Source organism: Panicum virgatum, chromosome 9N, assembly GCF_016808335.1.
Source record: "Panicum virgatum strain AP13 chromosome 9N, P.virgatum_v5, whole genome shotgun sequence".
Lineage (NCBI taxonomy): Eukaryota > Viridiplantae > Streptophyta > Magnoliopsida > Poales > Poaceae > Panicum > Panicum virgatum.
The window spans coordinates 63,120,638-63,142,574 of NC_053153.1; the positions used below are offsets into that span (position 1 = coordinate 63,120,638).

The 21,937-nt window shown below is 47.6% G+C and overlaps 5 protein-coding genes across 5 annotated transcripts; 3 read left to right on the top strand and 2 right to left on the bottom strand.

The window, feature by feature from the left end:
* The first annotated feature begins 347 nt into the window (after nt 1-347).
* LOC120689243 (protein FAR1-RELATED SEQUENCE 5-like) lies at nt 348-3,063 on the top strand. Its single transcript, XM_039971555.1, has 4 exons — nt 348-1,203; nt 1,428-2,666; nt 2,830-2,869; nt 2,970-3,063. Exons 1-4 carry the CDS (start codon nt 348-350, stop codon nt 3,061-3,063), a joined length of 2,229 nt encoding a protein of 742 aa, XP_039827489.1.
* A 311-nt stretch (nt 3,064-3,374) lies between these two features.
* On the bottom strand, nt 3,375-10,532 carry LOC120690421. The gene is made up of 16 exons (XM_039973060.1): nt 10,402-10,532; nt 8,689-9,004; nt 7,919-8,542; nt 7,679-7,819; nt 7,429-7,530; nt 6,912-7,337; nt 6,656-6,801; nt 5,740-6,526; nt 5,475-5,609; nt 5,320-5,373; nt 4,878-5,218; nt 4,636-4,801; nt 4,458-4,538; nt 4,056-4,327; nt 3,767-3,943; nt 3,375-3,651 (listed from the first exon to the last, which is right to left on the bottom strand). Exons 8-16 carry the CDS (start codon nt 6,133-6,135, stop codon nt 3,606-3,608), a joined length of 1,668 nt encoding a protein of 555 aa, XP_039828994.1. The 5' UTR covers nt 6,136-6,526; nt 6,656-6,801; nt 6,912-7,337; nt 7,429-7,530; nt 7,679-7,819; nt 7,919-8,542; nt 8,689-9,004; nt 10,402-10,532; the 3' UTR covers nt 3,375-3,605.
* A 164-nt stretch (nt 10,533-10,696) lies between these two features.
* LOC120690423 (transcription termination factor MTEF1, chloroplastic-like) lies at nt 10,697-11,962 on the bottom strand. The gene has a single exon (XM_039973062.1). It carries the CDS (start codon nt 11,809-11,811, stop codon nt 10,888-10,890), a length of 924 nt encoding a protein of 307 aa, XP_039828996.1. The 5' UTR covers nt 11,812-11,962; the 3' UTR covers nt 10,697-10,887.
* Nucleotides 11,963-13,649: 1,687 nt separating this feature from the next.
* LOC120690424 (ER membrane protein complex subunit 4-like) lies at nt 13,650-17,921 on the top strand. Its single transcript, XM_039973063.1, has 6 exons — nt 13,650-13,909; nt 13,999-14,055; nt 14,209-14,362; nt 16,711-16,808; nt 16,960-17,025; nt 17,537-17,921. The coding sequence occupies exons 1-6, from the start codon at nt 13,661-13,663 to the stop codon at nt 17,573-17,575; spliced, it is 663 nt and encodes a 220-aa protein (XP_039828997.1). The 5' UTR covers nt 13,650-13,660; the 3' UTR covers nt 17,576-17,921.
* Nucleotides 17,922-17,947: 26 nt separating this feature from the next.
* On the top strand, nt 17,948-19,406 carry LOC120690422 (probable galacturonosyltransferase-like 4). Its single transcript, XM_039973061.1, has one exon. The coding sequence runs from the start codon at nt 18,144-18,146 to the stop codon at nt 19,404-19,406; it is 1,263 nt and encodes a 420-aa protein (XP_039828995.1). The 5' UTR covers nt 17,948-18,143.
* The last annotated feature ends 2,531 nt before the right edge of the window (nt 19,407-21,937 follow it).

A 21,937-nucleotide genomic window follows, 5' to 3' on the forward strand; every position in this document is an offset into this window, starting at 1 on the left:
ATGGTTCAGGTCTGTGATAGCGGAGCTTCTCAGCGATGAATCGAGGGTGGCGACCAGTGGTGAGGCTGCGGCACGTCGCAGTAATACTCTGGGAAATCTTGAATTTGGCAGGCAGGCGGAGGAGTCAGCAATCGGACAGCCAACAGCCGGTGGTGCTCAACCTCGGCAGGCTGTGGTGGCAGAGGGAGATCGAGATGGAACAAATATTTATTTTAGAGCGACGGTGATGGTGATGACAGCAAAATATTGCCGAAAAACACCGAAATATTGAACCAGCAGATGTTAGTTTCGCGGATGATTCTGTTACTGTTTATTTGATCAATGTGTCGCAAGATGATCCTATTGCTATGTCTCAAGATGATCCTGTTGCCATACCTCCTGTCCCTACTCTAGCAAGTTCATCAATGCCTGTAGAATCTGATGGTCTCACAGTGCCAACAACTCAAACTGCTACAGATGGGGGTGATGTAGAGGATGGTATTGAGGTTCTATCAACACCGCAAGAGCCCTATGTTGGCATGACATTTAGCACCCCGCAAGATGCTAGGGTTTACTATAATAGGTATGCTAGACACGCTGGTTTTTCCATCAGAATTGACACCTCCTGTAAATCCAAAAAGGACAATGACAAGAGGAAAGTTATTTTTGTATGCCAAAAAGCTGGTGTCAATAAGAAGCAAAAACTTGATGAGGAAGGACCGATAACTAAGAAGAAGATAGTGAGGCAAAGGCGCAGAGATTATGTTGATAGGACTCGCTGTCCTGCACGCATGATTGTGAGAAAAACAGCCCCATCTCAATGGGAGGTCGTTCACTTTGAGCGGGAGCACAATCATGAGTATGTGAAGAAGTTCTCTCTTACAAAGTACATGAAGTCTCATAGAGAGATACCCGCTGAAGAGAAGGAGTTCATAAAGTTTCTTCATAGGTGCTGCATAACAACTACGCGCGCTTACCAGATAATGGTTAAGTTGTATGGTGGTATTGAAGACTGTCCATACACGGAAGGTGATGCAAAAAATTTGAGAGTGGAGTACCGTGCTGAGTATCGAGGAAAGGACATGAAAGCAACCCTTGATCACTTTGAGGAACTGAAGAAAGAGGATCCTGATTTCATTTACAGTTATACCCTTGATGAATTTGATAGGGTTGAGAATCTATTTTGGGTTGATGGTGCAGCAAGGAAGTCATATGAGCTCTATGGTGATTGTATATCTTTTGACACAACTTACTTGACCAACATGTATAATATGCCGTGTGTTCCTTTCATAGGTAAAAACATCTCATTGGTGTTTTGCACATGTCCTTTTTTTCTGTTGTATCAATTTATGTGCTTTATTATGTGGCAAGTTGTGTTTTGCTTGTGTAGCAACTTAATATTTACAGGTATCAATTTATGTATTTTTCCCCTTGTATCAATTTGACAGGTATTGACAGAAATGGAATAACTATTCAGCTTGGTTGTGGCTTCACGAGGAATGAAAAAACAGAAGCTTTTGTGTGGTTGTTTACTGAGTTCAAGAAGGCTATGGGTGACAGAGATCCTATTAATATTATCACTGATCAAGATTTGGCGATGGAGGCTACGATTGCTCAAGTTTTTACCACTTCAGTCCATAGGAACTGTAGGTGGCACATCGTGGAGAATGCTAGGAAAAGATTGGGGGCTTTCTTAGATGGTAAACCAGGCTTGGCTGATGATTTCAATGATTGTGTTGACAATAGCTTCTCAATTGTAGAGTTTGAATTCAAATGGCAAGCTATGCTGGATAAACATGAGATCAATGATGATGAAAGGTTCAAGCATTTGTATGAAATGAGAAATTGCTGGGTTCCGGCTTACTTCATGAACAACTTCTTCCCCTTTCTACAAACAACAGCACGGAGTGAAGGATTCAATGCTGTCCTGAAGCGATATGTGAACCCAATGAATTCAATACTAAACTTTGTTCACCAGTACAAGAAAATACATGATAGAATATTCGGCAAACAAACAATGCATGAGGCTAATACAACTGTCAAGGTTCCGCACTACTTGACTGGCCACCCCATGGAAAGACAAATGAAGCAAATGTACACAAGGAAGTTGTTCAATATTTTCCAGGATGAGCTACAGCTGAGTTCTAGCTACTATATTGTTCGAGTTGAAGGTGATAGCTTACTTGATGTTGTTCCATATGGGCGCTGTCCCGATCTCTTATATGGGAAGAGAACATTCAGGGTTTCGGCAAACAGTGTTGATGGTTTGTATAGCTGTGATTGTTGCAAGTTTCAGAGGGACAGGGTTCTTTGCTGCCATATACTAAAGGTGTTTGATGCACTTGCTGTCCGTGAGGTGCCATGTCATTACACTTTGCCTAGGTGGTCTGCTGAAAAGGTGAATGATGGTGACAATGTGGAAGTTGCTGGTGAGCCGCTGCAGGCCACGCAAATTTCAAACCTGGGGAGGCATGCTGTCCGTTACCATACAATTTGCTCCAACTTTGCCCAGTTTGTAAGACCTTTCATGGTTGAGGATGAAAGTCACAACATAGTTTTGAAACATGTCGCTGCAATGCAAACTGAACTTAATGCACGCAAAAATGGAGGGGTGGCGAGTTCTGCTTCACAAGTGCAGTCCAATGTTGCGCAGGCTGGAAGCGTGGTTGGTGGAGGCCGGCGTGGCGGTAAGATCTCGAAGAAAAAGGCAAGCAATGCTTCAGGCGCTGATACGACTCCAACTCTTCAAACAAGTATACTAAAAAAGTTAGAAACAAAAAGGCAAATTGACGGTAGTTTGGAGCGATATGAGAGCTTTTCATTTTGACTGTACTTTCTATTTTACATCAGGTGCTGATTTGGGGGTTAAGGATCCAGTTATTACAAAAAGGCAAGGGCGCACAAGATCGAAGAGAATAAAGAATCTGTTGGGACTGCAACCGCCAAAAAAATTCCATGTGGCTATTGTGGTTGTACTGAGCATAATACAGCAAATTGCCCATCCAAGCCTGCAAAGAAGCTTACGACGGAATTGTAGAACAAAAAGACATTGGTGCTGCAAACATTTTAGATGGCTCTATCTGAGTGTGTGGTTTTGAGAGAAACACCAATTCTTTGTGTCAACTTGTGTCTGTTGGTGTGTCAAACTGTGTCATATTGGTGTGTCAACTTGTGACTACTGGTGTGTGACATCAAAATATCCATTGGTTTATCAGCTTATTGGTGTATAAAAAATTTATTGGTCTATAAAATATAATGCACACGTTTGATCTTCTGGTCGTATTGGTGTGTCAACCGACTTATTCAGCTTGATTGGTGTGTCCCTCGGTTGGTGTGTCAACTGACTTATGTTTTGATGATGTGTCAATATGTGCCAAAAAAGGAACTTCTCTGCATGCACAACTCTTGAGGTTTGAACTTAATGGGTGTAACATTGTAACATTGTAGTTCTGGCAAAGGGCACACATCATACAATTTCTTTAGCTAAAGACGCATTAAAAAAAGTGACTGACATGAAACACAATAGTAATGCCTTTTGTTACACGTCATCCTTGAAAAAAAAGAGAGGAAAAAAACGCCGTCCATGCGCCATTTTTGCATTTCTTGCCCCCCTTCCGATGCTTCCTCTATGTCGTTTTCCCCATTGATGTGCTACAACCAGCCCCTTCCCCCCTATTGTTTGGATAGACGAAATAAACAACAAGTTACTTCACCAGGGGAGGAGTACATGATAGGGAGGAAAGAAGATAAAAAAGAATGCTTTGCTAAACTTTGAGTAGTGACTTACTTTGTCTCGCTTCCTTGACAGAGAGTGCTCTTCCAATGAGCTTGGTTTGTTGGACTAGTGATCCACTGGTGAAGAACTTGTTTCCGCAAATTTACCTCACTAGATCCAATAAACTTGGGCAGCCTGCTTCCATCCCAAAACTCAATCGTCTTGAGGGTGAACAATCTGTAGTCATGGCTGCGGTGGACAAAAAATAAAAAGTGTGTACATCATTAAAATATTAGATAAAAAAATAACTATATGATAGAAAAGGACAAGATACAAGAGGGGCGTAGTGTTATGTGCTTACATTCCAAATTGCCGGTAGCCCGAGATAAATCGAAGTTCATAGCTAAAAATATTGGGGACTGTGCACCCATTGTGCTTTGCCGTGTACTTCTTCCATAGTGTTATGATCTTCGCGCAAACCATGTGTGCTTTCAGATCTAGTGACTGGGTGCCAGAGGTCCTTAGAGAATCAATGACTTGGAACTCTTTATCTGCCAGGTTTAATACAACTGTAAACCAGTGCCTCGCTGCATTCGGTTCGTTTTCATTTGCTTCATGGATTGGGAACAAGATCTGGGTTCCAGGTGAACAACTTGATAATTAATTCATATGTAAGTTGCTAGTAGGTGATGTAACTTGTGTGCTAAAATGTAAGTAACTAGACATGAAAAAAAGGGGGTAAAGAATATTTTCAGGAGCATACCAGATCATATTCTGTATTGAGGAAATCAAATGCTTTCTCAACCATCCTGCAATACGCTTCTGTTGGCGTCATCATCTTCAACTGTTTGTTTTGCCGTTAAAAAAAGACACATTATTAGACCCAACTGATAAAAATAGATCATACAATAACTAGATAGGGGAGGGGGCAAGTAATTTACCCCAACCCATGGTGACATTATTTTCTTCCGCCTTTGTGCTGGATCTTTCGACAATACAAATGTCCCAACTTGGAGCGCAATTGTGTTTAGCGATCTGCCCATGGCCATGCTATTTGCTAGCTCACTCGCAGTAGCTGTGATTTCATTTGACTTGAATGCGTCCGGACTGCGAAACAAAGGGAGAGCTTGTTAGTACTGTTTTATTGTGCATGTGTAGTTTCTTTATTTGTTCACCTACATACCTGGTATCAGCACCGGACCGCGACCTCCACTTGCAAATTTCATTGTATATGGTTTCTTGTTCCGGGCTCAAATGGTTTGTGTTTATGCTGGGGTTTGTGTTTATGGTGGAGTAATCTTGATGCTTCGCTGAGTTCTTCATGGCATCATCACAAAGTTGGTCAAACATTGAGGAGGTGATAAAGTCGTCAGTAGTTGATTTAATTGGGCTCTTCTGGGTAACATCATCAAACCCAAGTGAGAAACTGGGTGCGTCTGGGGCATCTCTGTATCCTTTAGATTCCTTGATCTCCTCAATAGTGCGCATGATTGGAAGATTGCTTCCTCCCTCACCGGAAATGCCCTGCCCAAACAAAAAGGAAGGAAAAATGTTTGGGCAAAAACATTTGTACTCAATTTACTAGTTGCATATGTCAGGGTAGTGCTTAAAAAAACTGCTCGCACCTTTGCTTTCTCATCTAACTTTTTGGCTGCCAGCGGGCCTTTGCTCTCTTCACCCTGGCCGTTTTAGAGAAAAAGGAATATTTACAAACATGCCTTGACATATTGGAAGTGAGAAAAAAGAAAAAGAAAGAAAAGAAAAGGAGGCAAGCAAAAACCTTGTCTGTTGGAAGCGAGGCTTCTACTAGCTTTTCCATTTCAGTTGAAATTTTCCTTGGCTTCCTGGTGTAAACATTTATCCTTGCTACTGTTGATGATGCTGCAGATGCTTCATCTTTTTGATTTTCATTGCTCTGTTGAAAAAAAAATTGCTGTTTAGAAAGTTGATAGCCAGTGATGTGAAAATTGCTAGTCTAGTGGTGCACAAGTTGACACAATTTATGCACAAGTTGATGCTGAAAAAAAATATGTGACCATGTGTACCTGTGGGCTTTTGCTGTTTTGTTTGAGTTCGTTTGAACCCTTTACTTCTTGGGGGAGCTGCATTTTGTCTGAAGTTGTCTTTCCATTATCCTTTTTGGGTGCAAGTGGAGGCAAGTGGCATGCAGCCTTCGGACTTTCAGCAGCCAACTTCTTTCTAGTCATAAAATCTATCCTTGTAGCAGTTCTCTTGGTCCTCAATTCTTTTTTTGTTTCAGGAGAAAGGTGGTTGTCAATGGCATCTTTGATTTGTTTAGCCTCGAACTTCTCAGATTCTTCTTTGAGTGGCAGATTTAATCCGGAGTCCGGCATAGGTAGTGGCTGCATGCAATCCTCAACCATTTTCTTCGCCTCCGCTATTGCACCCACTTCTAAAATCTCTATCGGTTCAAAAACCATTTACTTTGCAGTCGCACGACCTGATATTGTATCATCAAGTAGCCCTAATGCTTCCATCTCTTCTCTAATACTCAGCGTATTTTCTTCCCTAGGCTCCAGATGGTCATCACTGCACTTGCCTGAGACTTTTGTATCTGCTGTCCCTTTAGAATTTTGAGGTGTTAACCTTTGACTTGCATTCCCACTTTCGCCCCCTATATTGTTTGCAGCTTGCTCTTCGGGATTGTTGGCCCCACTATATCCTTCATCATCTTGGTCGTCATCTTTCCTTGGCTGTTTGCCTTTAGCATCATCACAATTTGCTAGTGGTGTGTTTTGTTATCTTCTTCTTTGTCATCACTATGTTTGTTGTCTTCTTTGCCTTGAGGGATACCTTTCTCCTTGCTTTGAACTGAAAATCTCAAACACCAAAAATGAAAAAAAAAAGTCATGTAAAAAATGTATAACTTGCCACTTCAGAACTAAGTAAATTGTTCCTTGTACTGAAGAAATTGCTAGTGTAGATTAAAACTCGATATACCTTGTATTTCATCATCATTTTGTTGACTCTGCAGCCCGGTGATGTCAACTTCTTGTGTACCATCTCTTTGTGTTGCAGTAAAGCCGGTGATATCAATGTCTAGCGACTGGGTGTTGCAAGCAAGTTGATATCCCTCATTTATATCCCTGTGCAAAAAAAAGAAACAAAATTTAGCTTGAAAAAAATATAAGATGGGTGAAAAAGAATACATAATCGTTGAAAAGTTGCTATCCATGAAAAGTTGATGATTGCATACCTACTAACAATAGGCTCGTCTTCCCGATCTTCTCCCCATCTTCTCCCCGATCGTTGCCAGAATCTGAATCAGCATAATCTTCCAATTCCTCACTACTACTTTCCTGACCCTTTCCCCCATCTTGTTTTCTTTTGGATCTGCGCTCACAATTAACAATGGGCTCGTCTTCAGACTCCTCAGCGTACTCGAGACCCCCCCGGAGGGTGTGTCACTTTTATCTTCGAACTCAGCATCTTCGTCTTTTGTTGCTGCCGAGCTGCTCTGTTTTTCTGCCGCAGCTGCACGTGTGCTCTGTGCTCTTGCTGGTGCACCTGTGCTGATCGTTGGCTGCTTGCCGCCTTGAGACAGTTTGAAGGTAAGATTTACCACTGCTTCATTGATGGCCAAGCTGAACTCGCTGATGGCTTGCTTGAAGGTGTTCCTATCCTGCATTGATATATTGCAATCTTATATATATATATTAACATTGATACATTGCACATGATGTGGTGGGAGTGTGAAAAAAAAGCTAAATTACCATGGTGACTGATTCAGCGGGCATGTTGGAGTTGACAAACTCATCAATCTTTTCTGGTTGTATGAGCATGTTGGGGGAGTTCATTTGGTACTTAGCTTTGAGCTGCAAAAAAATTATATGACATATATAGTCAACTTGACTTAAGGTGGTGATGTAAGTTGATACATGTCCATGAGTAAGTTGATACTAAGACAACATGCAGATTGATACTCCATGAAAAATTGAGAGAAAAAAGGGACAAATGACTCACATGTAACTTCCCGAATTCAGTGCTGGATACCTTGTCCATTGTAGTGATTCTGGTAACCAAGCTTCGTGTCCAAACAGAAGCTTTTACTTTTGCAGTTTGATCTACAATATCACCGGTGTCGAGGGCATCCAAATACAAAATCTGTAGGTAATGTGTGGAACTCAGATTATATAGTTGGGCAAAAACAAATAACTTGCATTGTGTGAATCAAAAAAACACATGGGGGATAATCCGCCGTACTGTAAGGAGAAAAAGACAGCCTGACACTGATTTCTTTCCTACTTCATTGAACTTCGTGATGCCTCTAATCAATTTTTCAACTACAAGCCTGCACCAATTGTATTTGTTGATCTTTTCTATATCTGCGATCGCATGGAACGCCCGCACACACAAACTTGGGTTTGAAGTAGGGCACAAGAATGAGCTGATGGCAAACTCAAGGCAATACCACAGCCATAAGGTGTCACTCCTCTTCTTTCCCTCACCCAATAGCCAATTTTCAGTTTCGGTGAATGTTGGTGCTTTTTGGTCATTTTCATGGTTGAAAACTTTGTAAAATTCTTCATATGTGTCAGCAAAGCTGTTCTTTGCATAATCGATGTGCTCTCCAACCATTGGGAGCCCCAGGATCCTATGGGCAGCGTGGTCATCAACCTTTATTCTGCCCCTGTACGGTATGACCAATTCGGATCTTGTGACATCAAATCTCTTGATGAGCCAGGAAGATAGCTTCTCTGGGACTGACCAACATTGAACTAGAAGCAGCCCCCCAAAACCGACTCGTTCGATCTCCTTTTTCTGAGGATCTTCTAGTATGTTGTTAATAAGTATCAACCTCCTAGCTGATCCCTTTTTCCTCAAGTCCTTGAACATGAAAAAAAAGTGTAGAAAAAAATCAGTATGTAGCGCTAGAAAAAAAATAAAAAACAGTGGCAAAAACACAAGTGCTTCAAGAAATGGGAGGTGTGTGAATAAAAAAAATGCAAAAGGAGAAGGCGGGTGTGTTGAACCTTATCTGGTTGCTTCTTGATTGTGTGGCATTCATCCATCGCCTCTTTTTCTTTTGATTTCTGCTTTACTTCATCGCCCATGATGATGCTTTTCTTGCGCCTCTTGTTTTCCACATCTTGATCCGGCATTCCCTTGATATCCCTGCAGCTTGCTCTAGTGACTCTCTTCGGCGAGAGGGCAGCATCACTAGCACGCTGTGTTTGTGAGGGCCCACCATCACCACAACCTCCCAAATCTGATTTAGAAGCTGCTCTTGTATTTCTTCTCGGTGGAGATGGATGTCCCACAGTTTCAAGTTTCCGTTTCTTTGCCATGCTAAAAAAACAGGCACAAAAATTTGAGTTAGAGTATATAAAATGTATATTGACCCTAATGTGATACTATATATTGAGTATGTAACTTGGCGATACAGGGATGTCTGACTTGACACTAAATCGACGCTATTTGCATGCAAAATTTCACACAACTTGACACTGAAAAATGACTCACTAGATTTCCCCATGTCATGTAATTTGGTTCTATGGGGGCACCAGACATAGGAAACATACAAAAAATGGAATCTGAAAAATAACTGATTTGCTGCTGTTTCCATAAATTCGTAATGGAGAACATTATTCAGTTCTTAATAGATGAATCCAGGCGCTATTTGCGTGCAAAAAATTCACATAACTTGACACTAAAAAAAATACAAGATTCCCCCATCGCCGCAGCCAGCGGCAAAAAGAGAGGCATGGGCGCGGTGCCGAAACACTGCTTACGCCATGGCGTCGACGGGTTCCTGTGCTGCAAGGGGGTTCGAGTGGACGACGCAAATGGTGGCGGCGGCAGGGAGTCCCGTCTACCTCTACAGCACGCCGCGGGTCCAGGAACTTCACTGCATACCTGTACTGCAGGGGGTGTGCAGGTGGAGGCAGCAATGCGCGGCAGCGAAATGGAGCCCCTTCTACCTCTACAACACGCCGTGGATCCTCCGCAAACTTTGCCACCTACCTTTACAGCTAGGGGGGTGCGGGTGGACCCGCGGCGATGGCGGGCGGCAGGGCGAGCCCCCCTTCTACCTCGACAGCAAAGCCAACTACGGGTAGAGCAATAGCACGCGGCGCGGGGGCCCCTTCTACCTCCTACGCCTCCTGCACGAGCTCGGCTGCGGCACCATGGCGGGGGAGGGCAGGGCAGGGGTGAGATGGCAGGGGGGAGAGGATGGGGGTTGCAACTCACATTGAATCCGCAGCGGAGCAAGCGACCCCGATCCACTGCCGCCGCTCCTCGCCGGTCCTCTGCCGCCGCTCCTCGCCGGCCGGTCCTCTGCTGTCGCTCCTCGCCGGCGACCAGGACCCGCACGGCTGCTCTTGCCCCCCGTCGCAGGAGGCAGCCGTTGGGGGTGTGCAGGTGGAGGCGGCGTTTTGGGGACGGGAGGCGAAAGCGGCATGGAACGGTCAAAACAGGCCCAAAAAGGGAGCCTGGGCTCACGTCGGCCTGCTGGGCTGCGAGGGTCGTGCGTTGGGTTGCTGGCGCGACCCGTCGCCGGATAGACTTTGCGATCACATATGCCTTTTAGCAATGCAAATGGACTATGGACCGGGTTGGGCCTGACCTATGCAATGGCCCATAACTGATCCTGTTTACCAATTCTATACTTTCCCTCCCCAATCCCCATCATCATAATGTAATGTACTAATGTGCTGTTTGATCTGGTTCGGGCGAGATCGTACTTTGATCACTGACATCTCACATGTAATACTCCTACTATGTTGCACTGTTCATGATGATCAGTGATAGATCAGTCAGCGATGAATGCGCGATGCCTTTTGATCCCTCGTCCCTCCATAGTCTCGCTAGCGATACGTACGTCACGTCACCCGAGACTAGAGTTCCATGTGGATGGAGCGGTGTCGGCGAAGGACATGTTCAGCTCGAGCGTCATGATACCCTTCTTCTAGCTAATGCCTTTGTTCACTTGATCTAGTTGCAATGCAACAATGGAACCAATTGTTAAAAGTTTTGATATACTATCCTCTAGGCAAGTAGCCAATGCCTTTGTTCACTTGATCTAGTTGCAATGCAACAATGGAACCAACTAGATTCATGGTATCATACTTACAAGCGGCCAATGCCAATCCGTATGCACATGTTACACCACCGAGAACCACTCGCTCGCTACCAACGCGACGCGCGCGATCGACGCCGCCGTCCGGCCGTCACACCGCCGCCGCGGCCTCCTTCGCCGCCGCGCCGGCGCCATGGTCGCCGTCGTCCACCCACGTGGCGTGCCACAGCGGCGACCGCCTCCGGGGCGGCGTGGACCCGACGCAGCCGGCGAGCGTGGCGCGGAACTTGGCGTCCCCGGGGCGTAGCATGGCGGGCAGCGGCAGCCTCACCCCGCGCGCCGCGCAAACCTCGTGGCGCGGCGCGATGCGCGTGGCGAGCGCGTACGAGAAGTACTCCGGGAACTCGAGCAGCTCGCCGGCGTCGCGGCCCATGTCGCCCAGGAGGTACTCCGCCTTGGGCCGCATGTTCCCCTCCACGCCGTAGCAGAAGAGCGCCGGGAAGCGGCGCGCCATGGAGCGCGCGGCGCGGGAGGGCAGGCCCAGCGACTCGAGGAACTCGATCCGGGGCAGCAGCTTCTCCTCCACGGAGAAGGACAGCAGGTCGGCGCGGCGGTGCAGGTCGGGCACGCCAAGCGCGCGCAGGAAGTAGAGCGTCGGCCGGAGCCGCGCCGCGACGGGGGACACGAGCAGGCGCGGCCGGCGGCGGAGCACGCGCGGGAGGTCGGCCTCCGGGACGCCCGCCTCCTCCGTCAGGAACCGGAGCGCGGCGGCGATGGTCTCCGCGGGCACGGACAGGAGCTCCGGGCACATCCCCACCGCGCGCCGGAGGTCCGCGGGCGGCACGCCAGCCGCGAGCAGCACCGCCGCGGCGTCCGCGGACACGGGCGGCGACGGCAGCACGGGCTCCGGCGCCGGCAGCGGCGACGGCGGCGCCGCGGGCGCGGGCGCAGGCGGGAGGCCCGGGACGGCGAGGCTGGTGGGCCTGGTCCGCAGCGCGACCGCGACGACGCGTAGCCGGCGGCGCGGCGCCACAGGCCGCGGGAGGCCGGCGTGGCGCAGCAGGAGCTCCTCCATTGCTGGGGAGAGCTCGAGGGAGGTACCGTAAATCAAGCTGTAAACTTTGGCAGGCGGCGCGAGTGAGGTGAGGTGGATGGCTTTGGCGGTTAGTGTCGTGGCGAGGATAAGGCGGGGCGGTGTGGGGTAAAGGCGGGAAGGAGCGTGGAGCGCTGGATAGCGCGGCTAGGAAGGGGAAGGGTGATTGGGCCAGGTGTGATCCCCCGGATTCTTCGTAGGGAGGTGGGGGCGCTGGGGCAGCGAGGCGGCGAGGCCCTTGGAGGGAGACGACCCAGAGCCACATGTTTTCCCTCTTTGGCCGGGAATGCTCTTGCCGATGAAAACTGGAAATGGTAGGGAAAATTCATTCATGGCCTTATAGAGTGTTCTTGAGCAAATGCATGGAAGGAAACCTATAATTTGTAATGGCAGTGAAAAGATAACTTTATTTATTACTCAGGACTACTCCCTCCATCCATTTTTGATAGCTATATTTCAAAACTTAAATGATAGCTATATTTGCTATTGGCATGGGTTGTGACAATAAAAAGCACTAAAATGAGAAGTTTCCAGTTAAAACATTGGAGGACTAACAAAAAGTCTTTGTTGTATTTATGAAATTGATAAGCACCCTTGATACCCTTGGTCATTGTGCCATATGGAAATATATCAATCAAAACTGGATGGAGACAGTAATAAACACCATCCCACGCACCCATAACAACAAAGAACCTAATGCACCACACCGCATTCACTAATTGTGCGAGTTCAAGGGCAAAACTATTCCATTATCTCTTTACAGTTAACAAAGCTACATCCTTTGAGGAACAATCCATATGCCTAGCATAATCCAACAAGAACAAAAGTTAGATGTGCATACTTAAAAGTAAAACAAGTCTCACATATTGGCATATTGCGGTTTAGTTCAAACAGTTTGATTTTGTTGCAGGGAGCACAGATCAGGTATAAGATCATGGAAACTTAATGCAGATTTAGTAAAAGATCATCGAGACGAGACAGATGAATTTGATTCTTTTTTGAATTTGTTATATCTGATACGGTGGTAAAATTTGGGAACTTGGCATGTAAACAGGCCTATTGGCTCCGCGGTTGACAATTGCCTCAAAACAGTCAAACCGTGGGGCCTCGAGCTAAACAGGCCCAGCACCACAAAGTAGCACAGCACAGTCCACACGCTCGCGAGCAGGCTACGCTCAAACCGTAGCCTATCCGGAAAAAACACCGTATCCGGAACACCGTCAAATCGTACACGCTCCCGGCGAATACGCGATCACTTAAGGACCTATCCGAAAAAACACCGTCCCACTAGTTGGGCTGTTGCCACCAGGGTTAAATAAACCGACCGGTCCGGTCAAACCGGCGCGGTCCGGTAGCGGTTTACCGGACCGATTTGATTGGAAACCGGTGGAAACCGATCAAATTCAAAATCGCATGTTCAACCGGTTCCAACCGTCTTACTGGTCGGTTTGACTAGTAACCGGCCAAATTCAATTTTTTTTAGGTTTAATTTCAAATGCCCGCAAAGTATATTAAATAAATATTTGTATAACATATTTTAGTCTAAATGAACCCTCCAATTCTCTTTTGTACTACTTTTACATTGTATTTGTATATTTTTATAGGCACGCTTTTTTTTATTTAACTTCGAATCCCCGCAAACTATACTAAATGAACGAATTTTTGAGAAAAATTTGACACCATTAGATTCGTCGCATCTTGAAGTATTTTTAGAATTTTTTTAAATTTTTTTCTTTTTTTTGAATTCAAATTTGAATTTTGAATTTGGGCTGGTTTGATACCGGCCCAAACCAAAACCGGGCCGGACCGGTTCGCACCGGTTTGGTGAACCATGGTTGCAACTTGGGAGGAGAGCAGTCGCCGGCGCCCCCCGTCCCGATCCCAGCCTCGCACCAACGCCGAAACCGAAGCCCGCAGCGGCGGGCCGGCGGCAGGGCAGGTCGTTGATCCCCGAGCAGCGGCGATGGAGAAGGGCAAGGGCCTCGCCCGCCGCTGGGCGGTGGAGCTCCACGACGCCTCCTCCTCCGCCTCCCCCGCCGTCCCGGACCCCCCCGGCTTCACCAGATCCGCGCCCGACGCCGTAAGCCCCGCCACCCCTATTGCCCCCACCGGTTTCCCGCTCGCTTGGGTACAGGGTGCCGGAATTCACATGGTTCCGCTGCCCCGCAGGACGACGCCGCCGGCGCGCGCCAGCGGAAGGACTCCGAGACCGCATGGAAGGCGCAGGTAAGCCCCGATCGATCCTCCCTCGACCTAGAGTGGTTCGCCCAGCAGATCCGGGCTGCGCTCGGCGCCACCTGGCGGCTCGGACGGTAGGCGTAGCGCAGGGTTTTGCGGGGCCTGGATCCTGATCCGCTTGTGCTCTCCTGGTGCGAGCAGAAAGCGTGGGAGGTCGCGCAGGCGCCGTTCAAGAACCTCATGATGATGGGCTTCATGATGTGGATGGCCGGGAGCACCGTCCACCTCTTCAGCATCGGCATCACCTTCTCCGCTCTGTGGCAGCCCATCAGCGCCCTCCGATCCGTCGGAAAAGGTATTGCTTTGCCTTTTGTCCATGCGAATTCTCTGCGTTCTACTTTAGGACAGCAGCTTGGTACATGTTCATTACCCAGTTAATTGCAATTAGAGCTTTAGAGTAGCTGTTGAAGTGAGACTAGGAGGTCAGATGTCCTTCAGTACCCTATCCTAGTATCCTTGTGATTCTGTGACTTTTGTTTCTGTCTGTCTAGTTGCTTCTTCTGAATTCCATTCTGATCTACAATTTTTCGATAGCATGATGCGTCTGTTCGAAATAATTTTTTTGTCAATGTTGATTGCCTGATGTGTGCCCACATTGTATTATTCTGAATGTGCAAGTGACATTAGGTGGATCTTAGTCTGGGAAAATAAGATAATGCCTTATTCTTATAATCCTTGTTCAATGGATAAATAAGATGTGCTCACGTTTATGATTCCTAAAATAGGAGTTACTAGTTCTTCAGTATGTATTATGGACTATAAAATCCTAATCCTGAACCGTTTGCAAATTTGCAATGAAGGCAACCAAGAAGATGAATGCCAGATACAGGGCATTGTAGAGCTGCTATATAACTGTTTTCTGCAGTAAATCTGACCATGTGTGATGTCACTCTTAACCCCCATCCCAGTAGAAAGGATTAAGATAGAGGGCAGCCATATTATGTGCATGGCTAACTATATCGAACTCAATGCTTTCATGTTAGTAATGTATTTGCAAATAAACTTTTTGGTCTTCTATAGGCAGATTGTGTGGAAAATTATTTAGTTTTTTATGTATGATATGCCCCCATAAAAGAATGCAGTGTCGGTGCTACCTTGTACCTACTCCTGGCAATGGATTGGATTAGATCCAAATCCAATTGGACTTTTGCTCTTGGATTCAACTGGATTTGGATCCACTTGGATATGGATATCCATTTGCTTTAGATCAATTAGGATTGAATTCTATTGGATAGAGAAGAGAGAATAATCCAAATCCTATTGGACTGAGCAGACTACCATGTACGCATATGTCTCTCTCCCCCGCCATCGCGCCTCCCGCGCGTCGCTCCTCCGCCGCCGCGCAGAGCTCATCGAGCCGCCGTGCATCCCTCTCCCGTCGCCGTGCGGAGCTCTTGCGGCCATCGCGCGTCGCTCCCGGGTGCCGCGCGGAGCTCTCCCGACCGCTGCATGGAGCTATCCCGGCCGCCGCGCGTCGCTCTTGGCCGCCGCGCGTCGCTCTTGGCCGCCGCGCGTCGCTATCCCGGTGGCCGCGCGTCGCTCTCGGCCGCCGCGCGGAGCTTTCCCGGCCGCCGTGCTTCGCTCCCGGCCGCCACGCGGAGCTATCCCGGCCGCCGCGCGGAGCTATCACGGCCACCGCGCGGAGCTCTCCTTGCCGCCGTGGGGAACTCACCCGGCCGCCGAGCCTCGCTCCCTTGCCGCCGTGAGGAGCTCTCCCGGCCGCCATACCTGGCCGGCGACGAACCCTCCCCCACCCCCCGGCCCCAGAGTCACCTGCGATGTGCTGCGCCATGGAGGATGGAGCTGTGCCTGTTCGTCCGTGAACTATGGATAAACCAAGGAAGAAGATAACGATTCATTTTTTGGGCCTTTGAGCAGTTGGGCCAGCCTCAACCCATCACAAGCCCGTCACACCGTATGAACTATGAAGACTGAAGTTTGACAAACCCACATGCTTGCTTGAATATTGGATTATATGGATGGATTTGGATTAAGTAGAGTTGGGTTGGATTGGATTGGATGTTGGAGACTAATTATTAGAATTGAGTTGGATGGATGCTTATTTTAGTTGGATTTCAATTGGATTCCTCTATTTGGATGTTGGATGTCAGTCCAATCCCAGGAGTACTTGTACCTGATTTAAAGCTGAATAGTCGATGCACAAAGATTTATTCTGGAGTCTCCAGAGCAATGTAATAAGGTCTCCCAGTGCTCACATTATGAACCATGAGTTCATGACATTGCTGCTATTGGCAAAATACCCCTAGGCTTCACTTGAATTCTACCTTTGTCAAATAGTAGGCAAAGCCTATTACAAAAATTCACCATGGATTACAAAAATTGGTCTCTGATCTGGTTATTTGTTTTCCCAGTGACAAGTGCAGTTGGGAAAAAAATGAGTGTAATCGGAACCAGAACTATATAACCATTTTACCAATACTTCTGTTACACTCTGCTTTTGAATTCTCCTGGAAACAGGACATATTACGTCGGGTTCTCTTTCTAGCTTGGATTCATCCATTGTTTCTTTGGGTCATATCAAACTTAGAATCAAGCCAGCACATATCAAAATTGTGATTACCTTAGTTGCCTTCTCATACATTGAGCCTTTTCTTATGAAACATCTGTTCCTTGTCTTTGCAGTTTTTGAACCATTTAAGGACCCTAGGGTGGACACTATTGCTCCTAAGTTGCTCTTCATTGCTCTTAATTTGGCTGCGATGGGTTTGGGTGTATGGAAGGTAAGTTCCACTAACATGGTTTGTTAAACAAAAAAAATCTTGTCAAGACAACCCTTCCCCAGACTCCGCGCAGTGCGGGAAGCCTACGGCACTGGGTACGCCCTTTTTTATTTATATGCATTTCACGTAATTAATATATTTGCTTCTGCAGCTTAATACGTTGGGACTTCTTCCAACAAATCCATCAGATTGGGTATCTTCACTGGCACCTGCTCGGGTATGTTCCATGCTCTCTTAATTTCTTGACTTCCAGTTTTTGGTTTAAGGGGCCATTACTTTTAGAAGCTTGTTTCAAACTACTTTTCACCTTATTAATTTGAATTGTTGGTTGCATTCTTTAACTAATGATACATCATACATATTACTTTTCAGCTGATTGCTGTTGACCCATGTTTTTGAAACTTATACTGGTTTCAGTCATGAATAATTGTGGGATATCAGATGGAACACCGCCTCATCTGGTTGATCTACAAATTAATGTTCACTGCCAATAAAAGATGTCAACATACATCTTTGCCTTAATGAAATGTGCCAATTTTACTGCACTGATTAAACATTCTTAATGTGAGCCAAATTCAATTCATTACACAAATCCCTGTACCTCCAATTTAAATACCTTCCAAACCAACAGTTCTACAGGTCCAATAACATGTTTGCTTGCCAAGTGCCATGTAATGTATCAGTATATATCGTCTGCCTGAACTGATCATCTCGTTTTCCTGTGACAGGAGGTTGAATATGCCGGTGGGGGCATCCCCTTGATCTGAGGTCGTTTCCTGCCTTTCAACTATCACTATTCGGAAGATGATCTGTACTAAGTGAAATGTTATCCTGTACACGGGAGAAGTGTAGTTCTCATGTGGACAATTTGTGTTACCTTTCGCTTGAGCTGTACCAATTTTGTGACTGCGTGCCAGTGCCCCGTGGTATCAACTGGACAGTAACAGACTTAGATAAACATAGTTTACTCGTTTCGCTTGGTTCCTTGTTTCCCTTTGTTTCAGAACGGTCTGTTGCTACTTGCTAATTTTATCATTAGCTATGAGAGACAAGAAGGGACAGTGGTTAGTGAGCACCTGTTTGTAAATGCATCTGGGAGAGCCTTGATTCTTTTCTGAATGGCATCTTGGACTTTGAACTCCTGGTACATCCTTTCTGGCAATGGAACGATCCAAGTATAGGCATCCAGCAATGTTGGGAAAAGGGAATCACCCAAGTATAGGCAGGCAGCATCCAAGCAATCGTTAGCCAACAGCCACCATCTTCCACCCTTCTCCTACCTTGTCTCCTAGCCCTCCACCCCAATGCCTACCGTCCTCCATTGACGCGACCTTTATGTGTCCCTCTGCCCTCAACTCCTTCACCTTCTTTCCCCGCCATTCCGATGGTGGCCCCCCTTGCCTCCTAAACCCTTCACCCAGCATTTCCAAGGACCAGGGCGGCCACCACCTCCCCTTCGCCGTCGGTATTGCTGCCGCCTGCTTCGCCGGCAGCCCCGCTCGGCCGCCTTTCGGTCCTTGCGTCCCCCCTCTCTGGCGACAGACAATGCCTTGCAACTGCGGCGTTGTCGTAGCCATCTTTATTGTTATTATCCTTGGTGCCGGCCATGCCGTCACCGGCGCTCGCGTTGGCGCCATGATGATCCGGCAGCCGTCCTCCTCGTCCGCCCAGATGTTCAGGGAGGCGCCCGCGTTCTGGAACGGCGCTGAGTGCGCGGCGGACGGCGGCGGCCGGGTGGACATCGCCATGACGCTGGACGCCAACTACCTCCGCGGCACCATGGCCGCCGTGCTCTCCATCCTGCAGCACACGGCGTGCCCAGAGAGCATGGTGTTCCACTTCCTCACCGCCGAGGTCGACGACGGCGGCCTCGCCGCCGCGCTGCGCGCCTCTTTCCCGTCCCTCGACCTCCGGGTCTACCGCTTCGACCCGTCGCGCGTCCGCGACCGCATCTCCCGGTCGGTGCGGCAGGAGCTGGACCAGCCGCTCAACTACGCGCGCGTCTACCTCGCCGACACGCTGCCCGCCGACGTGCGCCGCGTCACCTACCTCGACTCCGACGTGATCGTGGTGGACGACATCCGGACGCTGGCCTCCGTGGACCTCGCCGGGCACGTGCTGGCGGCGCCGGAGTACTGCCACGCCAACTTCAGCAACTACTTCACCGACGCCTTCTGGTCGCACCTGGCGCTCAACGGCACGTTCCGCGGCCGCCGGCCCTGCTACTTCAACACGGGGGTCATGGTGATGGACGTCGTCAAGTGGCGCGCCGGCGGGTACACGCGGCGGGTGGAGGAGTGGATGGCCGTGCAGAAGAGGCGCCGGATCTACCACCTCGGCTCGCTGCCGCCGTTCCTGCTGGTCTTCGCCGGCCACATCCGGGCGGTGGACCACCGGTGGAACCAGCACGGGCTGGGCGGCGACAACGTCGAGGGCCGCTGCCGGGGGCTCCACCCGGGCCCGATCAGCCTCCTCCACTGGAGCGGCAAGGGCAAGCCGTGGCTCCGGCTCGACACCCGGCGGCCATGCTCCGTGGACTACCTCTGGGCACCCTACGACCTCTACCGGTACTCGTCGCCGGTGATCGAGGAGTGGTGACCATTCAGCATTGCAGCACCTGAGGAGCTAGTAATGGTAGGACAGTTCGATCTTCTAGCAGAGGGGAAGAGGCACACATGCAGACAGGATGCAGATCCATACACGAACGCGAGGAAAGTTTCACAAGACAAAATTGTGCTCTGTTTTGGGGGTCTTCATTGGCAAGCAGAACGAGAAGGCACAAGCTATTTTTATTTTCCAAAAAAAAACTTGATGCATGCCTATCTCTTTTTTTACTGTGCATGTCACCCCCTCTCAATTTTGTACAGTATATACATACATACAATGTTGTAATATGTACAGATTAGTATGCATGGTGGGGAAACTGATGCTGACAGCTGAATGTACTACTGTACTGTGCATTTCAGTTCATGTGTTAACACAGACACAGATTTCATATGCAGTAGTAGTTGGTGAATACATCTTTGGTCGCATGCATATTTTCTGGGCTCTATTTTATCTATCTATTTATTTTCTCCATTAAATAAAAAGCAAGCCATTTATTCAAAGACGCAAATAAATAAATCAAATTGTCTATCAAGAGTGAGACGTCTACCGTGACTTCGCCGGAAGTGGCAAGAGGGATAGAATGTGCATGGGTGCGTCCAGAGAGATGAGTATGCTTACATTTATGTGACCATATGCATCTGTTTTAATTTTTGCAAAAATAAATAAACAACTATGCGTCTCTCATGCATTCTATATTTCCCACATGATGGGATTGTAGATGATTGTTTCATTAAATAGTGTGTGTGCGCGCGCGTGTGTGTAATAACCTGTTAGGAATGTAGTAATTGCAATGATCACAAAATAACTAAAAAACTTCGTTACTGTACATGTAAGAAATACTATATAAGGATATTGCGACATCGTTATTGTTGAAGAACGCACCGTCCATCTTTGTACAGAGGTTGAAGTAGAGCCATCGAGGTAGCAAATATGAATGGGCAAAGAGTTGTAGTTGTGTGGTGCACAAAAATCATTTTGAATAAAGAAACAAGGCATGAGAGCAATAGGTTATCTATATCCATCCTCTAATTGTTAGGCATATAGATTTTGATGGAAAAAATAGCCTCCAAGAACTTCTCTAAATGGTTATCCAAGTATAGCCATCATCTATTCTATATTTCTCGCTAGCCAAAGATAGATAGTGAAAATGACTCTCTAGAGTGTAAACAAGATATAAAAAAACTTTTGAAGAGAGAAGATGTATAGAGAGCGATTTTGAAGTGCACGACTCTCTAAATAATAATTTAGAGAGTGAAATTTAGAAAGACTCTTAAGATACTCTGAAGTAGTGAAAATATGATGTAGTTAAAATAAGAGGGTCAATACTACAATACTTTAATTTCATCAGTGAAATGCTATAGAGATTTATTGTTGCCACACACAGTGAGTTGACGCGAAGAAGCTGCGCACACAGAAAATCAGGGTGAAAAGAGTGGGTCGACCAAGGTTGAAATGCGTTTCAAAATATTCCTTGATGAAAAATGCTTGTTTATAAGTTATACCTAACGTCCTAACCTTACCTCTACAAAATGCTTCACTTTTATTTATTTATCTGTTCATAAAACTTTCTACCTATTCAAGTGATTTTTTTCATAAACCTTTCTTTGCCAAAACTATGTACATCTGACCCTGTTTCCCAAAAAAATTTGCACGGTACCCGTCACATCGAATTTTCGGACACATGCATGGAGCATTAAATGCAGTTGAAAAAAATAACTAATTACACAATCTAACTGTGTCGGTGTCCTGACCCGGCAGTCCGGACCCAACTAGTGATGATGCTGCGTGTTCCTCGTCCCAGATGATTGATGCAAGAGGCAACACAGTCACGCACGGGTTTATCCTGGTTCCGGCCCGGGGGGCGTACGTCCAGCAAAGGGGTGTGCGAGTGCACTGTACTGTCTTGCACCGGGGGTGCCCGTAGTAGGGGGTACAAGCGAGGCGAGAGAGGGAGAGAAGCTCTCAGGTCTCTGCTAGAGGAGTTGATTGAGGCGAGTGCCAATATCGGGGCTCAGAAGAGCGTATGTGCTCTGTGAATAGTGCTTAGTGTTGTGTTCTACCGGATGGACCGACCCCCTAAGATAAAGCCCGCCTCCTCCTTTTGTAGACACAAGGAGGGGCGGTGTACATGCACAGGAGATCGTGGAAGTCATCGTCTTCTCCCCAAATCGCGGGGGCGCAGTGGTCGAGCACTGTGGGGTGTGGCGTCTGGCGTGGCAGTCGTCCTGGGCGTCATCCTTGGCCTTGCGGAGATTGCGCCGGTGTCCTTGTAGCTCCACCGGGCGGCGTGGTCGTTGCTGTAGGGGGTACCATTCTCCAGGCGAGGCGTGGCGACGTCCCGAGGGTCCTGCAGGCCAGTGTCTTGTCCTGGAAGACCAGAGCCGCTTTCCGAGGGTCGTGCCCATGCCGCTCGAGGGATCTGCGGAGGGGGAAGTTTGAAGGAGGTATGGGAAGTTGGCAGTACAGTGGCTGGAGCAGTGCCGAGCACGTCTTTCATTGCGTCGCAGGTTCCCACAGTGTCG